The 18115-nt window shown below is 42.0% G+C and overlaps 1 protein-coding gene across 1 annotated transcript; it reads left to right on the top strand.

Moving 5' to 3' along the window:
• The first annotated feature begins 2671 nt into the window (after positions 1–2671).
• Positions 2672–4617, top strand: LOC115727497 (transcription repressor MYB4-like). Its single transcript, XM_030657721.2, has 3 exons — positions 2672–2890; positions 3009–3138; positions 3680–4617. The coding sequence occupies exons 1-3, from the start codon at positions 2761–2763 to the stop codon at positions 4107–4109; spliced, it is 690 nt and encodes a 229-aa protein (XP_030513581.1). The 5' UTR covers positions 2672–2760; the 3' UTR covers positions 4110–4617.
• Positions 4618–18115: the final 13498 nt, after the last annotated feature.

Consider the following 18115-nt stretch of genomic DNA (forward strand, 5'->3'; position numbering starts at 1 on the left):
CTTTGTCGGTAATTTGCCAATATTATTATGATTATGAGGTTATTAGTTTTTTTATAGTTTACAAATATAAAATTTTATTTACCTTTCGTAATTGCTCCTTAATTTTTCCAACTCTTATGTAAACTTACTAACTTTAGTTAAGTTATATGTCAATCTTTCTTCGATTAAGTTATCAATTAGTTATGGATTACCAAATCTTAATTCTCATCTCATAATATGCATTTCGGTTTGAATACTGTCTAATTTGGAAGGGAAATGCTTTCTCGACAGTCTAACAATCTTGTCAATTATTTTCGACCGTAGATTTACACACTATCACGTCATGTTTTGCATAAAGCACTCATTAATTGAAAAATCGGATGGTCAGAAATAATGACAATCTTGTCGGATTAGCGGCTTCTAATTTGGAATAAGCTTTCTAATACAATTGATGGCCATAACTCCACTTTTAACAAGAATTATAGGCCGTTAACGTCTAGGTATGCAAATACTGATCGACAACTCACTTGATAAATTTTACGCGATTAAACAAGTTGAAGAAAATTTGGAGCGAAAAACACAAAAATAGGTTCATATGAAAGGTTTCAGCAACCGTATACAACAAATCAGTTTCTCTCTATAACACCTTGTTCAGAAATAGGTAGGGAAAGTTCTTTCGAGAAGCCCTAGAGTTCATTTTAGTATTAGGCAAATCATTAAAGAAACTGCAGAGGAATATTGTGGCAGCTTTTATTTGTCCCGTACCAATGTCTACCCTTAAAAACTTTCTTTCAATCTCATTGACTGATCAAAAGGAGATTTTGTTGTCATACCAAGGTTTACGTAGTGTGACGAGGACCTGAACAAAACGTAAGTGGATAGGCATCATGGTCCACTACAATTGGATTAAAAGAATATGGGAGAATTATCAAAAAAATCCTAAATTTATTTGCACAATTGTCAGTTTAGTAGCAAACTTTTTTCATTTATGCCAATTCAATTCATTTAGCCGACCGACGTTGACTTGGATAGTTCTTATGTTTTAATTTTTTTTGAATTTTTTATTTACTTTTTTTTTTATTTCCTTCTACCTCCAGTCAGCCACCAAGCCTAGTGGCCGGCTAGAGGCAGAGGCCGAATTCGAAAAAGATATTCAAACATTATTAAAACTAGCAACGTCGGCGCCGATTAGCCAAATGGACTGGATTAGCACAAATGCAAAAAATTTACTACTGAAATGGAAAAAAAAAAAATTTATGATTGAATTGACACAATTACAATATGTTTATAATTTTTTGGGTAATTCTCCTGAAGAATTTCCATAAGTGCCATTGACTGTACAATCAATAGTCATTTTCGAATCTATTCCACGTGTCATGCTTTTTAGGGGCGTTGGAGACAAGTAACATCATAAATTTCTCTACTTTTGAGACTATAATTGGGAACTACTGTTGCATTTGCCAATGGGAGCTTTCTATAGCGGTTGCCCTAGCACCACCGATTGCAAGGCATATGAAATCTATAATGGATCCCTCAAAGTCAAACGAACTCATTCACGAGAATAAACACTCTATCACTTTCCCGTATACCCTTTCATTTAGTAGTTTTTTTTTTCTTTGGCATAAAGTGGACCTTCAATGCAGTCGGATTTCCTCTTTCTATTTTCCGGTAATTGAGTAAGTATTAATGCTTTGCTCGGGTAAGTTTTTAATATCCGGATTTGAGAATAATACAGCAACAGAGAAATCTCTCTCCTATAAAATAATTAAATACTAAACCGCGTCGTCATCTATCGGTTTAAACTTTTAGAACAGTATGTAGCGATCTCGACAAATCTCACATGGTATCAAAGTAGGACCGGATCAAGCATGAGAGAGAGTCATAGACTAGCGGCGGTCTCACCAAATCTCTCTCTCTCTCTCTCTGGGTTTCAAGAAGCCTGTGGTGGGAAAGCTTTTGGTATCTCAGATAACAAGTCGCGAAATATCGAGATCACAAATATTACTTGCAAGAAAAACGAGGGCCATCGAGATCACAAAAATTACTCGCAAGAAAAACAAGGGCCATCGATTACGCGACCCTATATCAATCCGAGGACTTTGAAGAAGCATGAATTATTTTATTAGTATTACTATTTTTGAGTGGTCATTTTGGAGAAAATTCATTGACAGAAGAGCCAAATCAAACGTCGTCAAGCGGAGGCCAAAGCACCGCCGGTGTTATAAGACTGTTGGTTAGGCGTTGAGGTTAGGAATATCGGGAGAAAACTATCAGTCAACGTAAGTTAACAAGTGAGACAGCACCAACTTTTGACATGGTTTTCCTTGTTTTTCTTTTGTTGTTGTTTTTTTTTTTTTTTGGGGGGGGGGGGTGTTTCTTGGCTCTCCTTTGGTCGGCTATTCGAGATGACTAGTGGTTTGACCTGACGGGGTCCTTTTCTTTTCGGTGGATGGCGATCAACTTCACTTCCATCAACGTTCAGCAATCGCCATACATGTTGGTGAAGGAAAGAAAACGACTTATACTTAACGGCAACGAACACACGGAAACAACTATCAAAACCCTAATCTCTCTCTATCTCTCTCAGCCAATGCACCAACGCATGGGCAAAACAACCGGTCCAAGTCAACCTACTTCGCCTCCGTGTGTCCGGAAGAAAACCCTGATATATACCTCCATACCTCGTCTTTAGCCCATCGTCTTCCCTTTTTCTCCTCTTGAAACTTCTCTGCTCTTCTCTTCTCTTCTCTTCACCTCTCTCTCTGTCTCTTGAACGGAAGGATGAGAAAACCTTGTTGTGACAAGCAAGACACGAACAAAGGGGCGTGGTCGAAGCAAGAAGACCAGAAGCTCATCGACTACATTCGCAAGCACGGCGAAGGATGCTGGCGGACTCTTCCTAAGGCCGCTGGTACGTCATTTTCTTCGGCCTCGCCAGTACTTGTGATGTTCGAAAGATTTGGAGTTTTGGGGACTGTACGGCGAAGCAAAGACTAAAATGTGTGTTCGTTTTCTTGCGCATTGATTAGGTCTACTTCGTTGCGGGAAGAGTTGTAGGCTGAGATGGATAAACTATTTGCGGCCTGACCTCAAAAGAGGCAACTTTGCTGAGGATGAAGAGGATCTTATCATCAAGCTTCATGCTCTTCTAGGCAACCGGTATGGCGATATACTAGACCCTATGGATAGCCTCATACACGTTCGCGCTCTCGAATTTAATCCTAATTAGCTCGGCGTATCACTCGGTCCCATTCTATCAGATGTGTTTCCTCTCCAAGTTGCATGTCAGAAACCAGAAAACTTTCCAAAGCAGAGTAGGTGCGCTTTTAAACAAGAAAACGATCTCATGCGCTAGAATCCATCACGTCTTACTTTCATATTGTCCACTTGTCGTCACCATGACCTTCATCTAGAAAGTTGAATGCGCATTTCTTTTTTCTAGATAACTCAATATATTGGCGGTATAGATATGGAAGGCCTACCAGGGCACTAGAGAATTTGGCTTTGTATCAGCACAACAGGAAGGACTAGGAAATTTACGTAGTGATCAAGCGAACACGAACATGGCTGTTGAAAAAATTATATAGCTATGATGTTTAAATCAGAATCATGTAAAATCCATATAGGGTCTAGTTTTTTCTCGGATGTAGTTATATTTGGATAAAAGTTTTTGACCTAAGTCATATCTTTTCATACATAGATGGTCGCTAATTGCTGGGAGATTGCCCGGACGAACCGACAATGAAGTGAAGAACTATTGGAACTCGCATTTGAGGAGGAAACTCATAAACATGGGCATTGATCCTAACAATCACCGGCTAAACCAGACTCCACCTCGCCTTGAGACCTCGAACAATGTCTCCGTTAGCACGACTTCTTCTGGATTGAAGATTCATCTAAGTCCGCGGCAAAAATCCCGCAGCGGCGACAAAGAGCAGGTGTCAGATGCTGGGAGTTGCCTGGACGATGAACCTAGCAGGTTGCCCGACTTGAACCTCGACTTAACAATCAGCATGCCGTCTCCTCTGCCCGCAAAGATTGAGAAGGAGAGAAACACTAGTTCTTACAAGCATGGCATGCCCAGGGACTCGGAAATTGCTCCATCATCCACTCTGGTTCTCTTCAGATAACCAACCGTGCAGACCAATTAATCATTAGGCAGATTAGATTGAGCAGGCCCCTGATGAATATTTGAAAATTAGGGCAACCTAGCTGAGGTGATTCAATGACTATATGTGGTATGCTGTTTCGCGACATACATTGATTTCTGAAGTCTAAATCAATCGGCAAGGATTGATATGATACATTAGCTTAATACGATAAACTATCTCACAGAAGTAATGGGGTCGAGCCGGACAAGGGTTGAATCATATCGACCCACTTCTGTAGAGAATTTTAAGCATAATCTCTGGAGCGGAATGGGCATAGATGATGTACTGCCAAGCTAGGACCATTGGATTAACAAGGGATTACTGGGAGCTTGCGGTTGTAAATCTAATCAGTTAGATAGGGAGGTGGATTCGATTGTGTTAAACACAAATGTACTCGAGATCTACCATAGACATATATATGTTAACGATTGAAATGTATCAGGTGCTAATCACTGAATTTATATGGTCCTTAAAGTTTTTGCCTTTGAAATGCACGCGTTTACTACATGACAATTGCTATTGATAAAAAAGAATTCTGAACATCGATCTTGTTATGATAAGATTTAAGATATTAAGCTTTGTAGTTTTTTTTTTCTATGTGCCTCTGAATATCCCTTGTTGATAATATTGGCCAACGATGGATAAGGCAAGTCGGCAGGATTATATGGAAATAACCCAAGATTCCATTCAGAAAATTAATCCTGTCAACTGACTGTTTGGAGTATATCACTTATAGAAGGTTTAATTTTGAGGTCTAACTTAAAATATTTTGAGGTAACCCTAATGGTTAATTGCTTGACCGACAGAGTCAATACCAACCACCACCAACCATTCGAACCAAAGTTTTAATCCACTGAAAACGTGATTCAAGCCCCTCTTTGTTCCTCGATTGATAGCGGCGTTTCCATTGGTTTGGAAAAGTGCGGTCGCGTTTCATTTTACCAGCTTCAGCTGTCCACACTATAGGTATGTGTGAGAGAAATTCTCGACATTTTCGTACTGAGTCACAAGTTCTCATCTTGATCCATCACTAGCTACCATTCTTTTTGTTGAATTTGTAGAATTTCCTGTTCTGGCGTGGTCGTTCAAAGCAGAAATTGGGTGCGGCGAAATCAATTACTCTTATTGGTCGAAATTTCAAGCCATGATACTTGAATTTGAACTTTGAAATCAGTCACGATTTTTTTTTTGTTCCAACCGTTGAAGTTTGATACACTCGATGCGTTAGAGGTTTGACTCAAGAGAATAGATTCCAAGTAGAGTTTGTAAAACTTGGAGCTTGAAAATTAAAGTTTGAAGAAAGGATAATAAAAAGAGATGGCAACAAAAGAGGAGAAACAAAAAAACAAAAGACAACCCCCTCCGTTTGCCAGTGAAGTATTGACAAAATACAAAAAACTGGGTCAAAAATTACAAAACGACATATTGCCTCCATCAGACAGAAGCTATTTGGCTCAAGCGTTCGCATGTTGAACTTCTAAAAATAAATTTATAGCTTCGCAAGGATCAAAGATATGTCCTTTTACTAGGTAGGGACAAGTATGCTTGGATCATAAACACTAAGCTTGGGCACGGAACCCCAACGCTAGTTCCGGGCCAATGGCAGCGGGACTGGAACTAGAGGTCAGGGTCAGGTCTACTAGGGTCAACTGAGGGCAAGCCGAGTCCATCTAGGCATTGTCCAAGACCCTAGTCACTAGGTGGCCAAATGGACCCGTGGGCCCGGAACCGACCCGTTGACCGGGCCCACGGTTCCAACCCGGAACCGGAACCGGCCCTCAAGGGCCGGTTCCGGTTTGTAAATTGTTGGAACCGGCGGTTCCGGGCCGGTTCCAACCCGGTTTTATAAAAAAAAAAAAAAAAGGAAGTAAATTGGGTGAAAAGAGCAATTGGGCTTTGGAACCGGCGGTTCCGAACCGGAACCGGAACCGGCCCGGAACCGGCGGTTCCAAACCCGGAACCGGAACCGGCTCTTCAAGGGCCGGTTCCGGTTCCACCTTTTTTTGGAACCGGAACCGCCGGTTCCTGAACCGTAACCGCCGGTTCTCGAACCGGAACCGGCCATCCCTAGTGCTCGTGCTTGTGCTCGGGACTTCGGCCCCCAAGCCCAAATCCATCAAGAACGGGCCTAGGACCCCGTAACCCCGGTTCGGGTCCATGTAAGTTGTGCCCGAGACCTCAACTGTCGCGTTCGGGTCCATCAAGGCTTGGCCCAAGACATCGATTCCGCTACCAATGCCCGAGAAGCCGGGCCGGGTAACATCAAGGCCGAGCTAGGGTCTATTAAGGCTAGCCCCGGACTCTGCATCCTTGCTCAAGTCCCCGGTTCCCGAGCCTAGGTCCATCGAGGGGAATTCCCATACTTGGGTCCCTAGCGCCTAGGCACGGGGACATCGAGGCCATACCCTAGACCCTAGTGCCCAAACCCAGTGGCCTTGGAACTCGGTGCTTGGTCTTAGGTCATCAAGATTGAACCCCGGACACCGGCTCTGCGTCAAGGACTCGGCGTTATAACCTGCGTCCATCGAGATTGTGCCCGATATCCTAGCGAATGTGCGCGGGTTCCCAACAACCGCACTCGGGTCCATCGAGGTCATGCCCGCAATCCACCCCAGTGCTCGAGATCGAGTCTTTGATGCCCGGGAGTGGGTCTCCGATGCTACGAGCCCGATGTATAGAGGCTAGGCTTTGGAGCACTGTGCCCATGCCTGAACCTAGTTGTTGAGAACTTGGGTAGAGGCACTAGGGACTCGAACCAAGACTTGATGGACCCGGATATGGGCGTCGGTGGCCCAAGGTACTAGCACTGGGGTCTCGGCCGTCGAGAACCTTATCCCGAGTGCCGGTGTCTTGGGTCTCGACCTCGGAGGACTTTGGAACAAGCGTTGCCATCATGGGCACGAGCGTTGAGGACTAGGGCTAGCCTTGATGGACCCAAACGCGAGCAACGAGGACCGGAGCACCGATACTAAGGTCTTGGATTCGACCTCAATGAACTTGGGCCGAGTGCTCGGGATCCGATCCCGACTTCGTTAGACCCAAGGACAAGCACCGGGGATGGGGGCCCAACCTCGGTAGACCCAAGCCCGGACATGCGAACCGGGTTCTCGGGCTCGGCATTGGTAGACCCAAGACCAGTGCAAATGCTTGGTAGTTGTGGATCCGGGCTTGAGACCCCGATGCCCATGCCGGGTTCCTTGGCTACCCATGAGCAAGTGACTAGCGCTCGATTATTGAGATTTTTCTCACCAAACGATGAAAAATATTTTCTAGTTTATTTGCAAATCTCAGCTAAACATCGAAAAATATGGTCATTTTCCTGGATAAAGACTCCCGGAAAACATTTTCTAGAAATGTCACATTATTGCAAAAGAGATGGAGCCTAAATTTTATTAAATTTTCATCTCGATGGTGTCCACATCTTAGAACTTACCAGGCGTTTCCTCCAACGGTTCAATTAGGAACGGAGAAAATTATAGCTCTATCGAAAGCTACTTGTTGGGGACCAAATTGTTAAGTCAACTTCAAAGATAGAATTAAACGGGTAGAGAAGTGCCAAGAGATGAAAGATTAGGGAGGAAATGCAGATATAGCTACAGTAAATGGAGCATTTGATCGTATAAGACGCACTGCTACAGGAATGTTGACCTCACCGCATTAGGTTCTTAAAATATCTATGCTGAATAACACGGTCTTAAAACGGGATTGAAAACGGCACAAGCAATTCTTACTTTTTCTTTTTCTTTTTCTTTTGATTTCTTTAGTCTTTTTTCCTTTGACAAACATACATCTCTTTTCATTTTCATTATTTTTCTTGGTGAATCTGCATATATATTGAGCGCCGACATTGAAAGGAACCATAGCTAAGGAAAATTCAGTCTGTCCTAATAAAACTACGCTGATGTTTCGCTTTACACTACCAAATGATTGACCGTGTGGCTTGGAAAAAACCTCGTACAACAACCTAAGACATCTTCCCAAAAGTACTGGCCGGAATCGGAAGAGGAGAAGCTAGATACTCCTGTGTATGCTTACGCATCCGCCGTAGGAAGTCTTGTGCATCTCATGATTTGCACGAGACCGGACATTACTTTTGCTAATGGATATCAAGCAACCAGGGAAGAGCACACTGGATGGCTATTCAATGGCTTTTTAGATACTCGAAGCGAACTAAAAGTACCTGACTTATCTGCTGAGGCAAGGACGTGCATTTGATTAGTTATTCGGATTCGGATTATCATGAATGGTTAGATACTAGAAAATCAACCTCTAGTTATATTGCGCGATCAAAATTCGGTTATTGCAATCACAAACGGTAATCAATGGCACTCTCGTATGAAGCATATCGAAGGTCGTAATCACTGCATAAGAGACATGATAAAGAAGAACGAGATGGATGCAAACAGAGTTGCTTCAAAAGAAACATTAGGGGATTGCTTGGTAGTGCCTCGCCGCTACCAGATCCGGCAGAATACCTTTACTGAAGGATTGCCCTTTGGAATGTTTGAAACACCAGTGCATAATATGGGATCTTGTGCGGCCAAACAAAATTTGGTTTACTATAAATCAATACAGTAAATCACGATAATAATCTTAATTTTGCAGCTACTAGTTTCAGCAGCATTACAAGAGCTCATATAGTCCTTGATTTGACCGCAAATAAGGAGATACTGCGTCATTGCGGGCGTATGTCTTAATTATGGTGCAGGTTCGAGTTATTCGGAGAAGGGCTAACATCTTCATGTTGAATGCATCCAGAGCATTGATGGATCAGGGATTTCTAACGCATCAAATGTGAAAAAGACCCGGGCCCGGAGAAAGCACATGCTTTGAAGAACTGGAGAGCGAACTTTTAAAAGCCACAGTTCTTTCAACAACTCCAACGCCCTTTCACATGAAGGGACGAAACTTTAACGTGAACCGCATTTAAGGGCTCCCCAGAAAAGGCATCCGATGCAACTGCAGTCTCATCTGCATGTCGGTGGGAGCTTGCATGCTTTTAGGACTCGAAACCGAACTTCCACTGTGCAACTTGGCCTTAAGTGTCTCGATATCGTAAGGGCTGTGTAGCTGAGTAGTTAAACTTGTGATCGAAAACGTAGATGGCACTTCTCAATCTCTAGATCTCATGAGAGATCTCAAGAGAGAGAGAGAGAGAGAGAGAGAGAGAGAGAGAGGATTCATGGATGGAAGCATAGGGTTTTCTTACTTATAACTCTCACCTGCAAGTCTTCCTACGAGAGAACAGTTGCCGTCTGGTGCACGTCGGACTTTTGTACGACCAGCAGTGCAGCCTAACGGAGGACTTTTTCCTTAATAAGCGGTAGTCATGAGGAGTCTTGAACCTCCTGCCCATTGTAGTTTCAGAATAATTAGGGTTGCATCTCGGGATGAAAATCAAGAATCGGTGTACGAGTATTTCCATGTTATGCCCCTCATTTCATTACTAAACAAGTATAATTTGCAATATCTGCAGTCATCGTGATATTACTTTCACTAACAAGAATATATGTAGTCTTTATCTCACCAACGAGGCTAAGAAAAGTCTCATTATAATCATTATATGTAATATGAGCTATTGTTCCAATTGAGGAAACCGATGGGTTATATCTTAAACCGAATCAGAACAATTACACAGAAAATAGAAAAAATAAGACACAAGTTTACCCGGATTCACCCCAAAAATAAGGCTACGTCCTGCAAAAAGATTCCACTATGATATTTAGGTTTACAATCCTAACCACTCGTTACAATGACCCTTCATACGAATACAATATATAAGATTTAAATGGACCCAAAGCCCAAGCATATCCAAATCTCTTTGATCTCACAACAAATGGGCTGTGCGCAGGGACACCCGTCATTCCATTCGCATGGGCCACATGTTGTCGGTTCATATTTCGGTATTCCTAAGGCGACGTGGGTGTGCCCGGTATGAAAAATAAGAGTCCCCGAAGTATTCGTCAACTCCAATAGAAATGCGTATTAATATTCCATTAAGTATAGGATGTGATATCTTATCGATGGATATTTAAAATATGTCAACCAATAATGACATGCCTGCTTGGATGAAATATTTCCCGTCAACCGAGGAAAATGAAATTAATTCCTCGTATTTGTTGCTTCATCAAGCAAGATTCTAACTTCAATTGATTACAATCATGCAAGTTAGATATAAAAAAAACGAGTCCTATTAACACTAACAACCCACTAGTGCATCGGCACAGGCGATCCAGTAGTTAAGTATGTGTAATGTGTTTTTTTTTTTATAAGTTAGTTCTCGATAACTTTTTGGATGTGTTGCATGGCTAACTTATGCGGGAAAGGGAAATGGTTATCTAACAATCTTTGGATAATTGTTATGCTAACAGTCTATTTTGGGTCATTCTTTTAAAAATTTATGGCTCGCAATATACTATTATTCTCACCGTTATCTAAAGACTGTTATGTCAGCAAAGTCTTCCGAAAAATATCAAAAAGTGAATGCTAGGGACAACAAGAATGTGTGATGTCTTATTTGGGCTGCCGATAGCGAAAAACCCATTTGACTAAGGATGCTCGATTTGGGCCCTTTTGATAGGCCGATGGGTGCTAGCCATTTATGGGCCCTTGATCCATCATGATTCAAACCAAGGATGAAGGGGATTCGGTCAGAAATCCACGAAAATAGCTGGTTCAAAGGGGAAAACGAGATAAACAAACCTTGGCGTCGGAGCAGCAATCCATGCCTTGGTCCTCCATTCGAGTCGGATAAAGAGTCACGACCCTTGAAGACGAAACAAGCGCGCAATTTCTTGTTTCTATATCATCTGTTCAACTTGCATACTTTCGTGATACTTCGCCGCTTCACATCTGCTTCCCCGTTAGGATTAGGCATGTAAATCACAACGAAAAAAGAGAGAGAGTAAAATCGAGAAAGAAAAATCAAGACGCAAAGTCTTATCTTGATTTGCCGTTAAACTAGGGGCTACATTCAGCAGATGATTCCACTATAATTAACGCATTCACATCTCTATTACAATTCTCAATTATAAGAAAAAAAGAATTATGAATAAAGGCAGTTATTCACAGGCCATCTCAAATTCCCGCACGTTTACTAGGAGGGGGACCCCGTGCACCACACCCAAACACTTCCGTACCACTCAAATGATCACAAATGATTCTAGAAACAACGTTCATATGGACAGAAAATGTCAAACATAGCTGTATTGAAAGGGTGTATGGTATCGTTCACCATCCAAGGCGGCCACGAAAAAACCCGGTGCCGGATTCTCTAATCTGTCTTTTCTTTTTCTGGGGTGGAGCCGAAACCGCATTCCATCGTCTAAACCCGGATTAAGCAGGTCTAATTCCCCCTATTTACGGTTCAATCAAGCAATTAAAAAGGCCGTGAAGTCAATAATGCATCAAATAAAGAATGCACGAAATTGCGTTAAACGAGGACTGCGTGAAATTGTTTGACCAAGCACGTCTCCCCGTACGAATCTTTGAGCTGCAAATCTGAACTTTTCGCATGTGATTTCATGTCATTTAGCAAAATGATTCTAGTAAAAACCTTATTTTAGAACGGTTCATGGTTCCTGCAGATTTCTTAGTCCTTGTTCTCCGCCAGCTTGGAAATACCACTTGACCTTCCAATTTGATTGGCGGAATATTCTCTCTTTGACATGATCCGAATCTTCTAGTTTCCAAAACTGGCTAAAGTCTTTCAAAAGGGGAAAATTGTCAAAAAAAGTCATAAACCTTTCATATTTTTACCAATTCAACACTAAACCATTTAAGTTTGCTGATTCATTCCTAAACATTTTCACTTTATGCCTATTCAATCCTATTCGCCGGAAATCGCCGACGTGGATGCCGGCTGCCCTACGTGGTACCGTCGACGCCGACGTGGATAATTTTTAAATATTTTATTTTAAAAAATCTAATTTTTTTTGTTATTTTTTGTTTTTTTGGTTTGTTGGCTCCATGGCCGGCGACCTCCGCCGGATTAGGGCAGGCGGGGGTTGCCAGCCCACGGGCAAGGAGCAGTGGGGGTCGTCGGCCCCTAGGCGAGAGCCTCGCGGGGTCGGCGACCCCGCGGGTCCCCCGGGTAAGGGCAGCAAATCCCTCGCCCGGGGGCCAGAGAGAGCTCGCCTGTCCTTGGCCGGGGGTTGGCAACCGCCGCCACCCCTAATTCGGCAGAGGTCGGCGGCCTTAAGGCAAGCAAATTAAAGTGAAAAGGACTGAATCGGCACAAAGTAAAAATGTTTAGGATTGAATCGGCAAATTTAAAAAATTTAGGACTAAATTGACAAAAGTGTGAAAGGTTTAAGACTTTTTTGACAATTTTCTCCTTTCAAAAGTCGACATCTCATAAAAAGAAAGAAAGTTATAACCAACGATCTTCCCCCGATGCATATGAGTTTTGAATGAAATTCGGGGACTAATCCGGCATCCTCGTCATTATTGTAAACCCGTGCTTGATGTCGATCCCCATGATCAACATGGATAGATATATCTTAGAATGTGGAAATTGGCGGGATTAGTCAGCCCGTAAACCGTTCCATGTCTCACCATATTATACAACAAAAATTAAAGTTTGACATTTGAATTGACTATTCAGTTTACGACAAATATTTCTTGTCTAATGAAAAAAATATAGGATGACATTTTGATGGCGAAGAGGATATGTACTATGTAGTACTTGCGTGTATTTCACACACATTCCCTCAAAAAGTTTTCAAAGTTGGGTTCCTGATTGACCAATGACCCTCAACGCCTTCTATGAGATAAGACTATAAAAGATACCCTGATTGTCTCCCCCAAATTAGAGCTAATTCACTTCGTTCAATAAACAAACTCTTGGCCATTATTCTTATTGTCGCCATACATCAATGGGGAACGCCCTAGGAGGAGCTACAACAGCCAAAATCATGACAGTAACCGGCGAAACGATGAAACTGAGCACACCGGTGCGGGCCGGAGATGTCGTCAAGAACTACCCAGGTCACATGTTGCTAGAGTCTGAGTCGGTGAAGAGACTCGGGATCAAATCGAGACCGCTACAACCGCACCAAGAATTGGAGCACGAGCATCTGTATTTCCTAGTGGAATTGCCCAAAGAGGCTGCGAACGACCACAACGCCTTTGAACGTTTCCAGCTTGGGAACAAGCCGAACGCAAGCGACCGGCTCGATGCCTTAATGCTAGCTCGACGACCGGTGTCCGATCTCTCTACTATGAGTAGGGCCACCATTTTGTTGGAAGACGGAAACAGTCTTGGTGGAATGAGGTTGAAGATGAGGCTTCCGAAAGCTGAAGTGGTGAAGCTGATCAAAGAAAGCAAAGACGAGGCTGAGGTCGCAAACAAGATAATGGAGCTTTATGTTGGATTAGTGAACATTAACGACACTAATGAAGGATTAGCTGGAGGAAGAGCAATTGCCATGGAAGGGTCGAACGACGTTATGAAGCCTCACGAGGTAATTTTGGATATCCTGAGACAATTATCTTCCTTTCATGCCATCACCCATCTGTGTCCAAAGGTTCGTTACAACATATTTTCCCTCAAAAAGCCTTTCCGCTTCTAAAGTTGCCAAGTCGATAATCTCCCAAACATTAATTTATCTCATCAAGGGAGTTTCGCAATATATGACCGGACCTTGTTCAAGTGCTTGCACTTCGTACTGGAAAACAAAGAAAGGAAAGGATTTGTTTGTTCGCACGTATCTTATATCTTTAGTAACAACATTGGTGCTTATGATTCTCTATAATTGCAGAAACGGGTAAGGTTCCTACCAGTCGTTGAAGATAAGCAAGTTCCCCTGGATTCTTAAGAACCATAGAGCAGGAATGGTGAACTGCAGACGACCTGAAAGTTTGCTTCCTGCTATGTAAATTTTGGTGTCCATTCACGACTTAGGTCTGAGAAAATTAGTGTGCTAATCTTGCGCAGGTCAAATCTTGTTCTAATATATGGAATGAGAAATCACGGATCTGGCTATTCTACTTTGCCCATATGCAAATTGGTCGTGATATTTACTGGAACTTTATGTTGAGTTTAACTTCTCTCAAGAACACAAAAGTATGACAACTCGAGAGACCTAATTCAACCCCATTATTGACGTAGAGGAAGTGTTAATTGGAAAAACTTTCCAAAGGATAAACTAAATTTCATAGAATGATAACGTAACGATTACATAAGGAGAACGTCCATTATATAGATAGGATTTCTTTAGGAATTAGAATTACTCAAAGATAACATTAAACGAATCAAACCTAATCTAATCAAATAAAAATCAAATTAAATCAATAGAATTCAAATCAAATATCGCGATTGGATATATCCCAAAGTTGCCTAAAAGAGAAAACTACTCGAAAACCTATTTAAATGACTCCGAAACGCTGTGGTTATTGATCGGAAGGCCGTTTCGCTTTAACCGACCGAATTTGAATGCAATCCGAGCTCGCTTGCCCCAAATTAGTGAAATTTACCCGATTTCCGGTGATCATGTTTTTTCAAGAAATCACACGCTAATTGTTCTACATCAATTATTGAGATAAAAAAAATCTAATTGGATCTCAAAGGATGGACTTGAGAGGCCTAGGATGCGTTTGGCAACGATTCCGATCCATCCGATTTGCTCCCTAGACGAGTTTTAGAGATTCGGAACGCGTTTGGTAACCGTAGAAAATTTCTGTTCTCTGAACAAAAACGCGTTTGATAATTACACAAAATTTATGTTCTTGGAAACAATTTCCCTTCCCAATTTTTTTCATTTAAATCAAATAATTACATATTGTCACTATAAATTCAACGTATATAGGCCGGTGTGACACGAGAGGGATAGTCTGCATGCCTGGTTTGACGGTATGGGCGTGGAATTGGAGGCCTTTGGGGAGTGGTCTTGAGCGAGTTATGGTGAGGAGGAGGTTGCAGACGTTTCTGTAGTTGAGCTCGAAGGTTTGATGATGGTTGAAGAGATCATGTGAGGTCTTGGTGAATTGGTATAGAGGATAGTGAAGGACTCGAATGCGGGTGTTGCAGGGTCGGTTCTTGGAGATGATTTCCGAGGAGTGGTTGAAGCATTTAGGTTTGAGCGACAGATTGGCGACGTTCAGAGCATTAAGTCAACCAGTCCATTCGCAATTATGATCCTGCTACTAATGCTTTTCTACCCAGAGCGGCGAGGGTGACATTTGCTGGAGGCCGATTAAGGTGTCCCTCGCCCAGATCGGCGAGGGCGACCCTCGCTCGGGGCCGACGAGGGCCGCCTCGAGCAAGATCTTTGGGAAAGAGACAATGAGACGACGAGGGAACAAACCAACTAGACGATGAGGGAGCTCAACAACGAAATGAAATACCGAAGTCATGCGATGAGGGCGGCGGAAGTGGAGTTGGCTAGTTGAGAGACAAGAGTGGCCGACGAGCGAGGAGAGCTGGCTGGTTGAGCATCCTTCATAAGGCTTCGTTCTCTTTTTTTTGGGTCCAGAGAACAAAGTGAATGTCTTTCCCAAGCCTTTTCACTTTGTTGGTCTTATTTCTCAAAAGTGGTTTTGAAACAAAGAATCGACCTTTTATTTATTCATGTTTCTGCTCCAAATCTACTCTCGGGAACAGAATAAGAGAATTTGAGAATTAGAATTGTTTACGTTTCTAATCTTTTTCTATTGTGGGAAATATAATTAGAGAATCAGAATCGTTACCAAACAGATCCTAATGTACTTGCATCGTTAGATTCATGAATCAATTTACAAGTTCCAAGAGATACGGAGTAGTCTACCTGAGTTTATGTTGACTCTTGTTTACTTCATCAATGAATCGGGTGTATAGTTCGCAACGTAATTCATGAGCTAATCTGAAAATTACAAACCATGCCTAAAAGTAATTTGCTTAATTTATGGCAAATGAAAATGTAATTCGTGACTTTGTGAGCTTACATCTTGCTTAAAACACAGAATTCACTTCAAAAGGATTCCTTTAATAGAAAATTGTCCAAAAATATGGCAGTCAATATAATTCTAAACTTTTCAATTGTGTCAATTTAGTACTAAACTTTTTGACAACTTGTCAATATGTAGTCCTATCAATTTAATCCTAAACAATTTGCCAATTTGTCCCAAAAGTTCTAACTCGATTGTATGACGGCTAATTCAATCCTTAACCTTTCAATTGTGCCAATGTAGTTCTAAACCTTTTGTCAATTTGCCAATGTAGTCCTAAACTTTTCAATTGTATCAATTTAGTTTTAAACATTTTGACGATTTGCTAGTTTAGTCCTAAACATTAACAAATTAACAAAAGTTTGTGTGATTTCAGCTACAAAATCATCTCTGAAGTCATTGTTAATAGATTAAAACCCTTCATTGATGAGTGGGCGAACTCAAGCTAATATCTTAATTGCTTGTGAGGTCTTTCATCACTTAAAGTGCAAGAACCAAAGCAAACAGCGAGAATGTGCGCTGAAAATTGACATGAACAAAGCCTATGAAACAGGATAGAATGGGACTTTGGTGAATCTTTACTTTGTAAAAGGGGATTTCTTGATAGGTGGACTAGGTGGATAATGACTTGTATAACGACTGTTTCCTGTGCAGTTATGGTTAACGGTAAAGAAGCTGGCCGGGTCAAATCCTCTAGCGGAACAAGGGCAAGGTGAATCCTTATCCCCTTCCATTTTCGTTCTTGCTGCTGATGTCTTGTCACAAAGGCTCGATGCAGAAGCCAAAGCACGCAGAATCCAGGGCATCAAGTTAGAAAGGAGTTGTCCCACCCTCACCCACTTATTCTTTGCAGATGATGTCACTGTTGTTCCTAGAGGCAGATAGAGAAAATTGCACTACAGTCAAGCAGCTCAAAAAAAATTATTGCGGAGCCTATGGACAGCTGGTAAAACTTCAAAAGCCTGGCTTGTGTTTCAGTGGCAATACTAAGAATAACGTGAAGTCAGATATTGCTGCATCATTTATGGTTTCAATGATGGAAAGTCCTGGAACATTTCTTGGTCTACCAACTCTCTGGGGAAGATAAAACACTGAGGGTGTTAGCTTTTGTCAAAGAGAGAACCATCTTGAAGTTACGGGGTTGGAAAATCAGCTTTCTATTTCAGGCTGGTAGGGAGGTTTTATTAGAGGCCGTTGCGTCTGCTATACCAATTTATTCAATAAGCTGCCTCAAATATCCCAAAAAAATGGTTTCATGAGGTCAACGGACTCCTGGCTAAACTCTGTTGTGGTCAAAGAGAATATGGAAAGTAGAGTGCACTTGACGAGTGGGCACACATAAACAAAGGCCAAAGCTGAGGGAGTTACGGATTTTTAGAGATTTACATTTGTTTGACACCTCCTTACTTGCAAAACAGGCATGGAGAATCCTCAACAATCTTCAAGCATTATGGGTAAGGGTACTTGAAGGCCTATGTTTTCCTAATTGTGGTTTTATGGATGCTGGTCAAGTGGCTAGAAGATCTTGGGGATGGAGGAGTCTCATAGTAGGAAAGGATTGTTCAAAAAGGAGTTATATGGCACGTGGGTATGGAGAGCAAATCAAAGTCTGGTCGGATCCTGGGTGCCCCGGAGCTGAAAATTATGAACTTTCACCCCCAAGTGACAGAAGGAATTGATGAGGGTTATGAGAGTGGCCTCTCTTATCAACAAGGAGCCACATGGCTAGAACCCCACGAAATTAAAGAAGAGCAAGTTAAGTTAGTAGAAAGGGGTGAGGTCAGTGTTAAAACAGATCATCATTTTCTCAAAGCTGCTGAGCAGAGAGCTGTTTGCAAAAGGGCCTTCCTACTTCCCATCAGGTGGACAGTGGCTTTTGGAAGATGATTTGGAGTTTAGATTGTGTTTCCCAGAACCAAAAATTTTCTCTGGACAGATTGCTCTCATACTATTGTTACTGCAGCTAATTCGCAGAAGAGTTAAATCCGAAAAAGCAAGCTATGTATCTGTAATGAAAGGAATGGTCAGGAACATAGAAAAGAAAGGAATGAAGAGAGATT

This window comes from Rhodamnia argentea, chromosome 6 (assembly GCF_020921035.1).
Source record: "Rhodamnia argentea isolate NSW1041297 chromosome 6, ASM2092103v1, whole genome shotgun sequence".
Classification (NCBI taxonomy): Eukaryota; Viridiplantae; Streptophyta; class Magnoliopsida; order Myrtales; family Myrtaceae; genus Rhodamnia; species Rhodamnia argentea.